General features: G+C 43.7%; 1 protein-coding gene across 1 annotated transcript in view; it reads left to right on the forward strand.

The window, feature by feature from the left end:
* LOC308326781 (1,4-alpha-glucan-branching enzyme-like) overlaps window positions 1-17,779 on the forward strand; it is a 142,452-nt gene that overhangs the window by 13,436 nt on the left and 111,237 nt on the right. Inside the window, exon 2 of the mRNA XM_080779810.1 lies at window positions 12,514-12,683. Within this exon, the coding sequence (XP_080635936.1) occupies window positions 12,514-12,683 (170 nt within the window). The remainder of the gene's footprint in view (window positions 1-12,513; window positions 12,684-17,779) is intronic.

Genomic DNA, 17,779 nt, shown 5'->3' on the forward strand with positions numbered 1-17,779 from the left:
ACTCCTTGTGCCTCTGTGTGCGTGCGTGGATGCACATGTTCTGAATGGACTAGTGTGTGTGGGTGTTCTGTACAACGTAGAGCACCATTTTAATGTGGCACCTGCCTGATGGATTGGGTGCTGATGATAGGGGTCAGCAGGGAGAGGAGGGGGTGCCACTACAGGCTTGCTTTAGAACAGACTTTAAAACGCCCTGTTGCAGTGTGGTTAATTTGTGGGCTGGAGTAGACGGCAAACGGGGTGTGCCACCAAAAGGTCATTAAACCCCACATTAGAAAGAAAATTATTTCCAACATGTGAGCGAAGTAATTTTAAACATCTATACGCGTTCCTGAAGTGGTTTGCTTAACTCGTAGGCCAGTGATTGCTGTTCCCTTAACTTGATCAAAACTATCCTGGGCTAGCTTATAGCCTTCCTAAACTAAATTAATTGTCTCCACCAGCCGAAGGCATGGGGAGAGTTTGCACTCCATCCGTGTGTGTGTGTGTGTGTGTGTGTGTGTGTGTGTGTGTGTGTGTCCCCGTCCGTGTGTCCGTCCGTCCATTTGTTGCCAGCTAATCTCCGGCACCGTTAACCCGGTCGATGCCAAACTTTGCACACGCACTCCCCGGATGGCAACGATGAACCTCTGCCCCAAATTTTCCAGAATGGCCTGTTATAGCCCCACCATGAGGCAGCTTTTCACAATTTGTACCTATAACTTAACTGCACCGATCTGCATGAAATGTTGCATGCACACTCCCTAGAGGCCAAGGACAAACCTTTGACCTGCATTTTTGGGGTCATACCTATGTTCCCTCAGCCCTATGTTCCCTCAGCCCTATGTTCCCTCAGAAGGAGCATTGGTCCGAGGTGCGCTGGGGGTCGGGAGAGGGTGGGTGGTTAGGTTTAGGTGTCTGCCCCGGGGGAGGTTAGGGTTAGGGTGAGGGTTTGAGGTAGGTTGTCGATCGGACCGTCGGCATATTGACGCGGACCCGAGGGAACATAGGGCTGAGGGAACATAGGTACGGTCCCGCATTTCTCACATCTGCCTTTTATATAGTGTCACCAGGAGGCCGACTTTTGTAAAACATTTTTTTTTAATATTACTCCTGATTTTGTCCAAAAATCCAGCAAATCACAGTATGATGTATCTCTATAGTCATGTCATGTGCTCCAGACGGATCTGTCCGATATTTCATATTCCATCCTAATTGGCTAACATTGGCTTTCAAAGTTTGCAGTATTGGCCCGTAGCGTGCAATTTACATGAAATCTTTCACGCACTTTAATTCCTACTCGGTTGACGAATATATCCCACCCTTTTCACATTTTTGCAAAACACATTTTTGGAACAAAAATCAGGCATGAGAACAAATGGCCTATTATAGCGCCACCAGGAGGCCACAACCTGAACTGGCCTGCTTGAGACCTGTGCAGAGAGAGGCACTTGTTCTAGTTCTTTCTGTGCCGCTAGGTCGTAGCAAATGTGTAGTTAAGCTGTGCCAGCGTTTGTGTTCACTTTAAAGGGGAATTCCTAATTTTCAACAATTTCATCGTCATTAATATACCTTAGAGCTGTTGTATGGAAATAATAAAAAAGTCCCCCCATTATTTCCACACAACAGCTCTAAGGTATATAAATGCAGTAAAATGTTGAAAATGAGTGGTATTCCACTTTAACACAATCAGTGCCGGGATTCCTTCAAAATAGAAGCTCTGGGGTGTCGGAAAGACATTGTCGCTTTTACTCCGAAGCCACATTTCACATTCAGTACTACGAAGGGTTTAAGGCCAGACAAGGCTAATTTAGTTCAGGGTGGTAAAAGCAAATCATATGGAATTAATACAGTGCATATGTTATCTTTCCATATACATTATACCAAATTATGAGCAATTTCCTTTCATATAAACACACCCACATAAACAGAAGGTGCTTGTTGAAGCGAGTGCGAAGCTGTTTAGGGCTGGCCTGAAGCGAAACCACAGAAGAATGAGCAAAAGCTGTCGAGGGGGGACAAACCCACACACTGAAACATGCTCATGAACACCCTTCAAGAGCATCATTTTGAGTCTTAATCTCCATGGAACAATTAGATTGTAAAGGCTGAATGCCTGTCAGCACTGAGGATTAATTAATGCTACAATAGCCTGTAAGCAGAGGACAAGGGATGAGTGGGTGCTAACACTATGATTATAACTTAACAACAAATCCGACCATATTTGAAAGAGTGTATTGTGCCTCTTCCCAATCCCAATACAAACAATGAAAATGGGGGTAAAAAGAGAAAAAATGTCCAACAAAATGGACAATACACTTTTTTATACAGACCGATAATAGACTCATTACATGGGAGAAATTTGAAATTGTTAAATATATTTATAAGCCAGGGTCCAAAATGTAAAATGAAATAAAATACGTTTTACCAACTAAAGGCTTGGTGAAAACTTAGTAGGCAGCACTGACAAGGCAGTACTGACAAAACATAACAATGTAATTGATGGTGAGGGCTGTGATTCAAGATTTAATCATTTATTATTTCAATTAAACATTAATTTGAGTTTCTCTTGGTGTGTGCTCGGTGGAGACAAAAATACACAAAAATCGACATCGGCAACAAATCAAATATAAAAAGTGTCTGCTGCATTAAACACCCCACTAGGGGAGACAATTAAGATAAGTTCATGGCCTCAATTAATGATGAGGAATTAGGCCTGAGGCTCAGGATAGTGCTGTTACAGAACACTATATTTGGTTGTAATACTTCATAATGGGAGAAAATGTGTATTGGCTGGATAAAAGGGGACTATAAATATCACAGATGCTTGATACTTATTTTAATATCTCATTAATCTCCTTTCTGTCATCATCGGCTGATCATTTACCGCATTTACTTCCAATTGAATAGCTATCTCTGCTTACTCAGTTACTCTAAATACGCTTTTGCCAATATTTATACATTGTACTATATCCACATACCCCTCTCTTTATTCTGGGATGACATTTAAGCACACTGACGTTTACAATTACTTCACTTCAGCACGGGTTAATGATCCTAAATTAGCCAAGATGAAAAACTGTTCTTGGATAAGTGTCTGGCTTTTCTTTTTTTTAGTGGTTAGCCAATTGGCTAACCATCTAACATTACATGTTTTCAAACCACATTATAGTCTAGATAGCTTGCTAACTCACTTAGAATTCACTTCTTTTGTTACTTCCAAGTTTCAACTAGCATTTATGTATGCGTGTTTAGATATACTGTAAATTATAATGAGTAAGAAAGTAAGAAAAACCACAAAAAGAACTGTCATCAATTTGGGTATATTGTGGCCTGCATTTTGTAAAAAAGGAGAAAAGTTTCTCTCTGCAATGATAATTCATACACTCTCGACTCTCCCCCCAAAATGTTCCTTTTGATGGTTAAAGCTAGAGTATGATTTCATCAGAGGGCTAGAAGAGTCCCTGCGTCAGTATTCTGTGAGGCAGCCAGAGCAGACAGACCTGCATCCATGATCAAAAAGATTTTCTATCCCATGCGCTTCTCCACTGAGGCAACAAGGTACATAGATTATAGAACAGTTTAATAGGAGAGCTATGCATAGTCCTACAGTGCATCTCCAGAGAGGTTCAGGCTAGACAATAATGCATACAGCAGGATTAATTTTCATTGTCTACATGCCACTGGCTGCCTATCGGCATTTACCAGAAGGTGTTTACCTTTCATAGAGCCATTATGATAAAACACTGTTTTGTGGTCAGACTCCAACAGCTTTCTGCTAGATGTTGATAGGCAGTCAGACTCACTCGGACGTGGTCACATTGTAATACAAAGTTTGGATTCCATTTTCTGTCAGATGGGGTCATAGGAACGAGGACATGGCACGGGAAAACGTTATAGCTATGATGCAAGATCTGCATGAAGACTTCCAGGTTGAGGCACCACGGTCCATCATCAACCCAGAACTCTGGCCTGACTGTATGCACTTACCATGGTGTTGTTGGCATATTGGAGATACATTGACTGTAACTATGCACTTACCATGGTGTTGGCATATTGGAGATACATTGACTGTAACTATGCACTTACCATGGTTTTGGCATATTGGAGATACATTGACTGTATGCATTGCCATGGTGTTGGCATGTTGGAGATACATTGCCATGGTGTTGGCATGTTGGAAATACATTGCCATGGTGTTGGCATGTTGGAGATACATTGGAGATACATTGCCATGGTGTTGGCATGTTGGAGATACATTGCCATGGTGTTGGCATGTTGGAAATACATTGCCATGGTGTTGGCATGTTGGAGATACATTGCCATGGTGTTGGCATGTTGGAGATACATTGGAGATACATTGCCATGGTGTTGGCATGTTGGAGATACATTGCCATGGTGTTGGCATGTTGGAGATACATTGCAGCTTCAACACCAGGTAGTGCTTCCTCACTATGAGAAGCTGCAAGCTGCATCCATCATTCTGGGAGGATGGAACGGTGGCACTGAAGAAAGCTCCATCACAAGCTCATGTAGGCCTATATCAATCTCAAATGCATGTTGCAGAATTGAGACTAAACTGTTGTTACACTTGACATATAAAATAAGTGTGAAAGTATAGGTATATTGTATCGCTGTTGAGTTATTTGGCATACATATTTACGGTAGGCATGAAATTGTGTCCATATTGTGCAGCCCCAGCGTGCATAGGCACGTATGGACTACGTCTATTGACTTACTGGTTTATTAACAACTAGACCTGTGCCCGTTGGGCACTGGCCTACTTGGGAACGATGCAAGTTGGGAACAATGAAAATCGGTAATGCATACCCCACCCTAGTATACAATACACGTTATATCCGTGGTCATAGCACCCGTTTTAACCGTCTTGTCTGTGTTCCTTTTGTGCCCATACATGTAGATATCTGCATGTATCCCTTTATGCCCATATAATAGAGAACTCCATATTATGGAGCTCTCTATGTATGTCTGTTCTTGTCCCTTTTATGGCCATTTAGAGATCCCTGGTGTTATCGGTATATGAGCATATATGGGCCTGGCCATATATATGAGGGGATGGCGGTTGTGGAAAGTCCTTGTGCAGTGGTCTGCAGAGAATGTCTGAAGAGTACACTTGTACAGCTTTGTGCTCAGGTGTGGGTACTTAGTTCTCATTAGGTCCACTGCCCCTGCCTTTTCTGGCAGTTCTGGACAACCATCTATACGACCGACTCAAGGCCGGGCACTGCACTCCATGTGGTGTGGTGTTGTGGAATACGTGTGTCGAATTTGAAGTCCGTGGGGTAAACGGTTCTCGAGTTACGTGGATAACAAACGTACGTACACACGTACAGAGAGTCGGTGCATTTATTAATTCAATAAGAGCAATGTGTTTCACTGCCACCTATTTCTTTTTATTGCAAAGTGGATATTAATGAGCAGCTGCCATGCATCTGCACAGTACATTGATTGTTATTTGTTTCACTGGGTAAACAAGGTGTAACTATTGCTATTTCGAGGGGACAACAGATGGTTAAATATTGCAGAAAGCACAGCAATCTCTGACTATCTTGGAGATGCACGGTGTAAGATGTACGCTCTCCTGGTGGTGCAGTCTGGCAGAGAGAGAGATGGGTATTGTGCATTGTATTAAGATGGTGTACTTGTTCCTCACGAGACCAATGACCCATTCAACGTAGCTCTGAACAGCTGCTAGTCCCCTCGTATAGTTTCAAGTTCACTTGGGTGCAGTTGCCGTTTCCCTTTAGTGAAGGCAGTTATTTTGAGATGAGCACTGTACAAGCCCACAGCATCTCCCGTGGTGAACCCTCCATCTGCTAGGACCACATCACCAGGTGACAGACTTTCCAGATAGTCGCAGTTTTGTGTGATGTTCCCCCCCACCCACCACCACTAGTCACAAATGGTATGACTCCCTGTGGAGTTGAAACACTTGACAGTGTTATGAAGCTTATGTACTGTGAATAAAGTTTGTGGCCTCTCAATGAACAATTTGAAGTCTGTTATGGAAGTACAATTTCTATAGCAACAGTATTAGTGAAACCAATTTGAATCTGCTTCGTACTGGGCTGAATGTAGAGTGTAGCCTAATGCCTCGTTCACACCTACGAAGCTAGAAGCTAGAAGCAGCAGCTTCTAGCTTTGTAGTGTGCATGATATTCAATGTAATTGACTGGCCTCTGTCATAGGATGGTTACTACAGGAATGCAGTCTAAATTCAGTCTCATTCTTATTACAATAACTTGGGAATGATGCAAGTCAGGAATGCATGCCCACCCATTGTAGATGTTGCACATGTTGGAGTCTTACATGTTGCCCACACCAGCTTGAGCTTCCCTGAATCCGACACGCCACTAGTTTTGCCAAGGTGTGTATGTTAAATCTATTCAGATTCCCTGAATAGATAAGTTCCTCTGCTGGACACTTCTTTTCAGTAGCAAAGCAGTAGAATTAGCAAAGCTAATCAGTGAATAAAACCTGCAGGGGAAAAAAATGCATTTTCAGAAAGAGTTGGAATGGCACATATGTACAGTACACACTGAATTTATAGAGTGATAAAAACGTTATTTATTTTAATTTTTTTAGGAATCCTGACCAACAGCTTTGCATAGGACGGAGGCCCAGTTACGTTCTGCACCTTGTCATCATTGTCCTGCTTGAAGGATAACATGTCAACTTTGTCCCTGAGCTGATCGAACTCGGCTGTCTGTCTGCCTCTCTGGTACATGATGCTTCTGTCAATTGTCTTCACAGTTGCTTGGCAGGCTTCATTGGAGCATGATGCACCATTCTGTCTTTACAGTAACTGTGTTCACCAGTCTGACCTCTCTCCTCCTGAGCAGGGATGCTGTCACTGTAGTCATTCTCCATGTCAGTGATATCACTTCACTTCCCCAACATCACGGGTCCCACACAATTCTCCCAAGTGTGTTTGTGTAACTTCCAAGAATTATTATTTTATTATCACCAAAATACAAAGTATTTTCAGATGAGCCTCTGTGAAGGTCCTTCACATGAGAAAGTTTGAGAAACAATGCTGTACAGTACTGAGAGGCTGAGCTTTAATTAAAATATGTACTGTAGATACATTATGAGTGTAGATTTGGAATCATTTAGAATTTCCCCTTTCTTCAGCGATCTTCTCTTCTGGGGGGTCCTTGGCACAACCCTTTTCAGGCCTATCAATGTGGAGGTACTTTACATTGAAATGTTTGAGACACACTACTGCTGAGCGGCTGAATTAATTAGGATTTGTATTGTACTGTAGATGCATTGCGAACGGTAGCTTCTTATGAAAGAGCACCAGACAAATGCAAGGTCCCCTTCAGAGACATAGTGCTGAAATCAAAGAGAATCCATTTTTTTGAGGCCCACTGATGTCTGAAGTGGTGTGTTGAAGTACAGAGACTGATTTAATGCAGGGTGAACTGAGTTGTGGAAAATTGAGTTCGAGTTCTTGAGTTCTCGGTAAAAAACAGTGAAACGGTGCATGTGAAAAATCAATACAGATGCAGCAAACTTAAATATGCATCCAACGGTGCAAGGCACTGCAGCGTTCCGCAATATTTTGACGGACAATGATGGCAATCACTTGGGGTGCTAGCATTTCATACCTCCCCGAGTTTGCACCCTTTGGTCACAGCCACAGGTGGTGCACTATACGGTAAATGCATGTTGATTGATTATTTTACAGTAATTCTACTCTCAAGCCAGTTAGGCATGGACATAACATTCATACATACTTGTACAGTACCAACGGCATCGATTGATAATGTCTAAGGCCTCAGTCACCCAACGTGTCTTCTTGGTGTCCCCTGGTGTCCTCTGTGTGTCGCACGGCTCGCAATTCATTTTCAATGCGAGTCACGTGGTTTGACGAGACAAGTTTGCTCCATGGTTGTCGTGTGTGTGTGTGTGTGTGTGTGTGCGCGCGCGCCCACAACTACAAGCAAGTGTGTGCGCGCGGCGTTGTGAACTTGTGATTGATGTGTGTGATAGATGTGTTTGTTTATGCACTACTATGCGCTTGACAGGGTGTTCCCAAGGCACCTCTCCCCAAGCCACCCCACACTCTCTGCTCCGGCTGGCAGTGGCACACACATTAATTAAACTGCCCTCGTAGTCCCTGATTAGCCTTTAAAAAAATACTAGTGCACCTGTAAACAGAGCTGCTACTTCTAAACACATTTTAAATCTGAGGCTTTTTTGCATTCTATTTAAATAGTTTTGAGACACAAATTTGCCATTTGCCATTTGTCCCAAAGTGACTGGTTCCATTTGTTTCAAAAAGCTTTATAGTTTATACACAATTACCCATACATACCATGTATATAACAACGCAATGTGACATAGTTCTGTTTACACAATGCTGTACCACCAAACTTATTTTTTCTCATGCAAATAAAGCTCCTTTATATGAATGGACACAATAATGCCTAATGTTGATCCAGAAGGTCCCAACGCGTTGCATCTGAGACACGTGGGCTTGTAGATCGGCTATTGGACAAACCCAGACTAAGACAAATTAATGGAGGAAGAGAGACAAATGAATGGAGGAAGAGAGCGAGAGTGAGAGAGAGACAGACAGAGAGTTTCCATGTTTAAAAACAGAAGGGGCCCATGGGGGCGTGCTCGGCTCTTTCAGGTTATTCATACATGACTTCAAAGTTCTGTGCAGTGAACACACATGCAGTAGGTACACACTAAGCCTGCCCTTTGTGACCATACTGTGTACCTCTCTTTCTCTGTATGTCTCTCGCTGTCCTTTCTCTTAAAATCCACACTTTCCTTCACATTTTATCTGACTTTAGACTTCACATTTGAGCCGACTGCGAACGAACATGAAAGCCTGGGTAACGAGGCTAGGATAGGGTCAGTAATGGGTCAGACTAAAGCCTGGGTAACGAGGCTAGGATAGGGTCAGTAATGGGTCAGACTAATGGGTGGTCAGTATAATGACATGTTACCATTAGGGAAGGTAATCAAGGACCCCAAATTACTCAGAATCGTTAACTCTGGGAATCGACATTATATGCCTCTGAGCTTATCAATTACTTTGATCAATGCTGACATGTTTTTCGGACAGTTGCTCACCAGACATGTGTCTACACTTATAAGTTAAATGTGTTTGCTTCATGGGAATATTTGGCTGCCTGGCATTCCCCTCATAGCACCACAGTCCTCTTCTGTCAATAGATGGATTGATATATAAAAGGATGGATAGAGGAGAGGCAGAATAAATAAATTGCAAGGAGGAAAGAGAAAGAACATACATGTACCAGAAGTCAATGATAGAGGCCACAAGGACTCACAAACTGAAAGTCAGCTAAACCGATGGAAAGACATTGATGGAGAGAGATAGCAATATTCCAGGCGGACAGAGGTGATGTTACTCACTGGGGGTTCACTGCCAGTGTTGCCATGTCTGCTTATTATAAGCGACTTTGGGCTTGTTTTTCTGTGCAATCGCTTGTAAATAGTGGAAGTTGCAGGTTGCAGTCTTTTATTCTTGTTTCTAAATTGAGATCCTGGACTTTATATCCATAAAGAAAGAAAAAATACAAAGTGACTTTATGTTTTTAGAGTGATGACGGAGAGAGAGTGACTTTGTACTGACGGAGAGGGAGGGGATAGTGGAGAAAAAAAGGGACTTTATACTCAGAGAGTCGAACGAGGAGGAGAGGGAGGGAGAAAGAATGACATTGTACTGACGGACAAAGACTGAGGGGAGAGATGGAGGAAAGATTGATTTCATTCCAGAGAGTCGAGACAGAGGGAGAGGACAAAGTGAAAGACCTGGAGAGATACCGGGGCATTGCGCTCATGTCACAGACATGACACACACGCACGCACACCACCAATTCTTATGTGGAGTGAGATGCAGGATAATTTCCCTCTGGAATGAATGTGATTGACTGCCAGGGGGTCTGTGGTCGTTGGATCACGTTGTACTGTAGCTATTCGTTTTTGGAATAAAGTGATTCTACAGAGTATAGAACGGAATCCGTGGCTCTGATGTTGGTTGAGGGTAATTTTTTTGTGCACGGCACATTGTAGTGCTATAGTCTGGGATGGCTCAGGGTATAAGACAGGATTAAGCAATTAGAAATGGGAATTGTTTTTTAAGATGGTCAAAGAGTCATTGCCCCCAATGCACTCAATACCCTCAATCCCTGAATAACTACTTCACCAAAGTGAGTGACACCCACAGCCACAATACTAGAGGGAGCAACAGGCATCTGGTACCATTCTACTATAATCTCCCACCAAAATGTGGAATGCTCTGACACCATCCCTTAAAACAATGTGCATCATGGCTTCTTTCAAAACACTCCTGAACAAAACAGTCCAAAACAGCATGGCATCGATAAAACACACCTCACTTCACACAACCGTTTGAAGTGAGGGTCAAATCGTCGTTATTTGGTATACACAAACGCACAAAGCTGGGCATAGGAGGGACAGGCGCCCCCCAAATTCTGTCTATCCTAAATAAAGTGAGGGGTGCTCTCATCATCATACTGTACATCATCACATTCCGTGCTCAGCCAATCAAATCATCACATTCCGTGGTACAAACATGCAGAACTGTATGTCCACCATTCCGAAAATGAACTGAACTGAGACACACAAAGCTGTGCTTAGGAGGAGCTGGCGCCCCTCAAAGAAGCTGGTAACTTACGTCGTGTACTGTATGTTTTTCTTAACCAATTTTTTTTCTTTCGCCTTAAGCTTCCACCAAAGTTTGAACAACTTTTTTCTGCTGTCTTCTCCCTTTGTGTTTGAAATGAAAGCAAATGCAGCCCTGGGCTTTCTCACTGTATCGTGGGATTGTCAAGTGTGCCTCATCTTCCACATCTTTCTACGCTCTTATAACCCCCCCCCCCCCGGATCAAGTTCGGAGCACTGTCTGTAGAGTAGACTGTGGGGGTGTGTGTATAAAGCACACGCCTGTGTCTTTGCGACCGTGTGATCATCTGTGCATGTGTGATTGTTCGTGACTGAATAGTGTGTGCTTTTCAGTAGGAGTGAACACCATCTTTAATGTTATCTCGAAAGGCATTAGACAGCAAGAGAGAGTATTAAAGTAATGTAAATTTACACTACTTAGGCTACTACTTTAGCTCTCTCTGTGCTATTTTTTGTTGTTTGTTTTCATTATAATTCATTCCTACTCAAGTTCATAGTAGAGTTCATGGGATTACAAGTTAAATAGATAAAAAGATAAAAGTTCATGCATAAGTGTATTTCATTTAGTAATAATTGTTCTATGCTTCAGTTCATAGTTGTTCATGTTCATGTTTTTAATGTTTTGTGGTACACAGTTTGAGGCCTCCTAAGCCCCTTGGGCTTCTTGCCTCCTCCCAGAACTTTCTTTTTTATCTTCTATGCATCTTCCCTTTTGTACTGTTTTTATACTGTGCTAAATAAATAAAAACAATCAATATGCAATGTTTGTCTTTTCTACTAAAATGGTCACTGTGTTCCTCGCCTGCCAAGAACACCACATACAGAGCTATAGCTCCACTGCGCCACAGACTGTGCACCAGAGCCATAGAGTAAGACAGAGTTGCGACAGTGATCGAGGGGGCAGAAAACAGCCCGGTCACGTGGTTCATGTACTCACACGAGCCCATAGACTCCACTGAATTCCGAAAACTTCCAGTGTCCCAATTCGCCACGTCTACTGTATGTAGAATAGCCGCCATTGGACTGGCCCCATGAAGTGAACGGAGTTGTCATAACTCTGTCTTACTCTATGGCTCTGGCTCTGCACTGCGCCACAAGGGGGCATTACACTCCAGTGAGTGCTACAGGATTCTGTCAGCCAATGAGGAAGCCATCAAGCCAATACATCCTGTGAATGACGCTGCCGCAGGCTGGACAGAAATGTGTCTTAATTGATTGTGTTTAACTGTCTTGTTGCAGGTGAACTATCATAAAGTGGGTGATTCTTAACCGGCCACGCATGTGTCTTAACCGGCCATGCATGTCAGGAGCCACGGGTGATTCTTAACCGGTCACGCATGTGTCTTAACCGGCCATGCATGTCGGGTGGAAGCTATGGGTGATTCTTAACCGGCCACGCATGTCGGGTGGGAGGTACGGGTGATTCTTAACCGGCCACGCATGTCGGGTGGGAGGTACGGGTGATTCTTAACCGGCCACGCATGTCAACAGTCCGACAAAGGGAATTGTCTTATTTCCTTCTAATAATACTTTCACTTTACTTTACATAAAGCTGTGGCAGATGATCTGTCCCCAGAACCATCCTGATGCCTTCTGGGGTCACGTAAATGAATTCCATGTATGACCCAGCTGGCCGAGTGGAGTGGACCGCTTCTCATTGTTGTCCACTTAGCACTGATCGTCCTTCGTATGATGGTAGTAGCCTATAGATGCTGCAACCATTAAAGTGATGATCGATTCTGACATGCTGAATATCATGGGATGATGGTGTAATCATTTCCTATCTCTGTCTCTCCTCTCTCTGTCTCTCCCCCTCCCTCCTAGGTATAAGCTGTTCCATGAACAGTTGGGAAGGTTGGTGCAGTCTGAAGGCAGTATGGATGACTTCACCAAGGGCTTCCAATGTTATGGTGTCCAGAGGCAGCCCAACAACGGCCTGCGGTTTAGAGAATGGATACCAGGAGCACAGGCCGTGTACTTGACTGGGGAATTCAGTAAGCACGCACACACGCATGCACTCGCGCAACACACACACACAACACACTGTACATGTCATGCATTCACATATACTGTAGATGTATGCATGAAGCTGCACACCCACTCACTTGTAAACACATTCAGGCACTTCAGAGACAGACAAATGCAAATGTATCCCATGCTTGCCAACAGAGCATATGCATGCACGCACGCGCACACACACACACACACACACACACACACACACACACACACACACACACACACACACACATGAACATGTATATTCTCATGTTGAGAGTATCGCCAAATTAATGTTTCCATGGGAACAGACCAGTCATTTAATGCATTGGCTGAATAAATTATTACAGCTCATATTGAAACCCTTTTTGTGTGTGTGTGTGTGTGTGTGTGTGTGTGTGTGTGTGTGTGTGTGTGTGTGTGTGTGTGTGTGTGTGTGTGTGTGTGTGTGTGTGTGTGTGTGTGTGTGTGTGTGTGTGTGTGTGTGTGTGTGTGTGTGTGTGTGTGTGTGTGTGTGTGTGTGTGTGTGTGTGTGTGTGTGTGTGTGTGTGTGTGTGTGTGTGTGTGTGCCCATAGTGTATGTGGAGGTGTGGGTGAAAGGGGAGAGAGAGCCACACAAACGGAGAGAAAGTGTGTAGCTACTGCAGTGTCTGCTAATTAGTTCCTCACTGTATTTTAAGTGAATGGTAATGTGCAATTTAAGGTAATAGCATTATCATTGCTTACATTATAACCCCCTAAACATCAACTAGCTGTTTTTAGTTGTTGTTTTCATTTTCTCCCAACATAGGATATTGCCAATATCCCCCCATGTGTGTAGTCACTGCCAACCCTACTGTTTGATCTTGGGGAGGGCATAGGGACTAGGGACAACCACGCGTCTCCTCACATACACATGGAGTCACCAGCCGCTTCTTTAAAGCTGACAGTGAGGAGCTTCACCGTGTGCATAAGTGCATAACTCATGCAGAAGAACATACTCTCCTTCCCAGTTCCGCTCGCTGCCGAACAGGCGCCCCAAACAACCTGTCACAGTTGTTTATGAAAGCGAAGCAGGCTAATGCGTAAAAGGCCCCAACAGCCCCAACACTACTACTAGGATCATGAGAGACGTTCCATCCTCTCCCTTCCGTAGCCGCTGCCAGCAAGGTGCCTTTGACCTACTGTATAGGGCTAGGGCTAGCCTCTTAAACAGCATAGTGTTTCTCCATCAAACATCAGGCGGAAAACACCAGATCTATAGGCTCACAATGTGCTGAAACGGACACATTGTGAGCAGACTGGCTATATCCATAGTTAATTAGCTTGGAGTTGACAGAAATGACGAGATATTGAAATGGTGTCCTCTCTCATCTCTCTTCTTACTTTTCAATAGACCTAACATAAGATCTGCTTATATTCACAGGAGGTATAGTGCATATATTAAGTCAGTTTCTCCCTGTTTTGATCCGCATCAAAGCTCTGAGGACTTGGTTTCTTGCTGGAACTTTTGCTGTGAAATCCTGACTGTTAATTTAACCCTGAGAGTGTACACTGTACAGAGTAGGCATGTGGGAAATAATCAAATACGTATCGATACAGACGTGTGCGACGAGTGCATCGGTTCATTCACTGTGTATCGGATACAATTGACGGGTGAAATCTCGATGCATCGTTCGCGGAGTGCTTGCATCAGTAAAATCCATGGTTGCACCGGATTTTACCAGTTGTATTTCACCCTATCCTGTGTTTCCGAGGCGCATTGAATGTACCATCAGAAAAGGAAGAAAAAAAAGGTCTCGCAGCGCACACACAGTCAGTGAACAGAAGCTACCGTACGACGGTGCAGAGTAGACACGTTGAGACTGTGAGACAACAAACAGACTATAAAGAGCACCCACGACTAACAGAAGTGTGACCCACGCATTAAACAAGAGAAGCACCACCTTTAGCTTCATAAAATAGCTGTCCAAGGAGCTTTGTCCGTCGATCAGTTGACTTTTCACTGTAGCGCTGCATGCTGCTAATGATCCACACTCCACAGCTGTTCTTGCTGATTCTCCGACGCGAATCTGCGTCGCGATCATCAATTTGTAATTAAATAAAGCTTCTGCAGTCTGCACACACGTGTACAACAACAACAACAACGCCACAGCTGGGTGTACTGCTTGCGTTTAAAGTAGTTTACAATCGTTTCACAACATTCCACTGTCCAGCTTTCCCCTGCTGTTCTCTGGGATAGAAGCCTTATTTATATTCTGCAGCAAGACAGTGACGCACGCCTAAAATTGCAGATCCACAAGCTCAAAGCGGGGCGTGGATGAGACGCGTTGTTTGTGAGCGTGTACATCTGCTATGTATTTAAAACGTTAATAATACATGCAGGCCAGGGTCTTCAATGTTTTTCAGGTCAAGCCAAGGACCATTTAGCTGAGAGTGAGAGAGATCAAGCAGGGACCCCCACTATACATAGGCAATTATATTATAAAACTGTTGCAGATTAAACTAGACATAGACTTGTTTGACAGCACTACGAGTGTGACCTGTCATTTTTGTTTTGTTTATTTGTTTATTTTCTATTTATATGTTGGTAACATTAATTGATGAGCGATAGGCTATTACATTTTAATCTCTTGAACCCTCTATACTCAAAACCTCAAATTGACCTTTGAGATATAATAATTATAGCCTATGATTATTAGTAATCTAACAATTCAAGTTGGGTTGTTTGAGATGCAGAGCTATAATACTAACCTACAGTAAAACAATAAATTGCTTTGAATTTAAATTGACATTTTTACATGTTTTGGGAAATTAATAGAGCTTTAATATTGTGTTGAATCTATTGTGTTGAATCGCCATCGCCATCAAATCACATCGTATCATATCGTATCGTATCGTATCGCAATGTCCAGAATTGAATCGCCATCAAATCGCATCGTATCGGGAAGAGGGTGAATCGCATCATATCGCCAGGAGTTTCCATTTATCGCTAAAGTATCATATCGCTGGCAGTGCATCGAGATGCGTATCTAATCGTGAGATGAGACGAGATGCACATGCCTAGTACAGAGGCGAGAGAGAGTGTGTGTATGTGCGTGTGTGCATGCATGTGTGCGTGCGTGCGTGTGTGTGTGTGCAAACAAAGACTGTGCCTGCGAGTGTGTGCGAAAACAAAGACAGTTTATTTGTAATCCTGTTTGTGTTTAGAGCTCTATTTTGAGTGTGTGTCTATGTCATGGTGTACCTGTGTATGTGTGTGAATACGTGTGCACATGCCTTAGTGTGTTTCTGTCAGGTTGAGGCCCCAGGCGGGGTTATTAAGCAGCAAGCCTGCTGCCTCAGGCCACGTTAACACTCCCTGTGTCCCAACGGAGCCGTGTGTGTGTGTGTGTGTGTGTGTGTGTGTGTGTGTGTGTGTGTGTGTGTGTGTGTGTGTGTGTGTGTGTGTGTGTGTGTGTGTGTGTGTGTGTGTGTGTGTGTGTGTGTGTGTGTGTGTGTGTGTGTGTGTGTGTGTGTGTGTGTGTGTGTGTGTGTGTGTGTGTGTGTAGTCATGTGCAAATGCATGCGGAAACAATCATGTGACCACTGAAGGGGGTGTGGGTGGGGGGTGGAGGTGGTGCACAGAGATTCTTTATAATGACACAATATCAACCAAATACAAGGACAGCAGTACCTGCTTGGACCATGACCACTATGTCCCTTTGAAGTGTCCTAGAACGAGACCCCACTCACACATGAGGACACACACACACACACACACACACACACACACACGCATCTAGCCATCTATACTGTATACCATCGTACTGTACAGTATGTCAACCTGTAAAATGTTAATGTAATCCAACATTTGGATTACATTTGTACACATGGTTATGTTTGTACACTCTTAAAGTTAAATTAACTGACAGTTTTACTGTGAAGAAGTGAAAGTGCAGACAACAGGAAGGGTTAAGTGTGGTGCAGTTAAAGGCAGGATCTCTCTCTGATCTCCAGGTGACTTTGCTCCAGGCAAACATTGATCATCATCAGTGGGCTATCATGGGAATCTTTAGCTGTTTTTCCACCTTCTCTCCAGTTCCACCACACATAAAATAATTAACATCTCTCTATCGATAAACTCCAGAACCCTGTGTGTGTGTGTGTGTGTGTGTGTGTGTGTGTGTGTGTGTGTGTGTGTGTGTGTGTGTGTGTGTGTGTGTGTGTGTGTGTGTGTGTGTGTGTGTGTGTGTGTGTGTGTGTGTGTGTGTGTGTGTGTGTGTGTGTGTGTGTGTGTGTGTGTGTGTGTGTGTGTGTGTGTGTGTGTGTGTGTGTGTGTGTGTGTGTGTGTGTGTGTGTGCGCGTGAGAGTGCGTTTCTCCTGGGCATAACTCGGGCAACCGGTCCAACCAATTTGATTCCAAAGTCCTGTCATATAAGTCGCTGATGTCCCAGGGATGGTGTTAGTCATGTGTGAATACGGAATTCGGATGCTTGTCCAGAACCGAACATCCAGGATAGTCTGGTCGCCTGGTCTGCGGTGGAGTCCCATGCCTGGCGTGGAGTCGATTGGTTTGACGGTTGTTCAGAACAATCAATCTGACTCATACTCCCATTGTACCAAAGGCTCTAGTCGTGGCCCAAATGAGCCAATTGAATGCCATGGCAACCTCAGCCTAAGCTGAAATTTTGCAAATTCCCCTCACCTATTGAATTCCCCACACCTGCCATTTGATTAGTTACAACTGCACAGGGACTTTTCCATATGGCTACAAAAGGGACACAGACAGACATATTGTTACAATAGGTACTCTGACAATGGTTATAAGGGGTATTGCATGCATTGTTCCCAATTTGACCGGTACCCAACGGGAACCAGTCTAGTGTTCTAGTCTTCTATTATCTTATATTGTTGGAGTGTGAAATGTCATGCTGGGCCACGTACTAAGATAATGGGTGCCCTACTGGTACTGCTGTGGGTACTGTGGGTGCCCCCGGGTGGGGCATGCGTTCCCAACTTGCAAGTGTTTGACTAGATACAGTGCTGTACTGTATGTAGTCTTGTGTGTGTGTGTGTGTGTGTGTGTTTTATTTCATTTCATTTCATATACTGTGCCTGTGTGCGTACAGCG

This window comes from Protomyctophum bolini (genome assembly GCF_963924005.1).
Source record: "Protomyctophum bolini genome assembly, chromosome: 13".
NCBI classification, from domain to species: Eukaryota; Metazoa; Chordata; class Actinopteri; order Myctophiformes; family Myctophidae; genus Protomyctophum; species Protomyctophum bolini.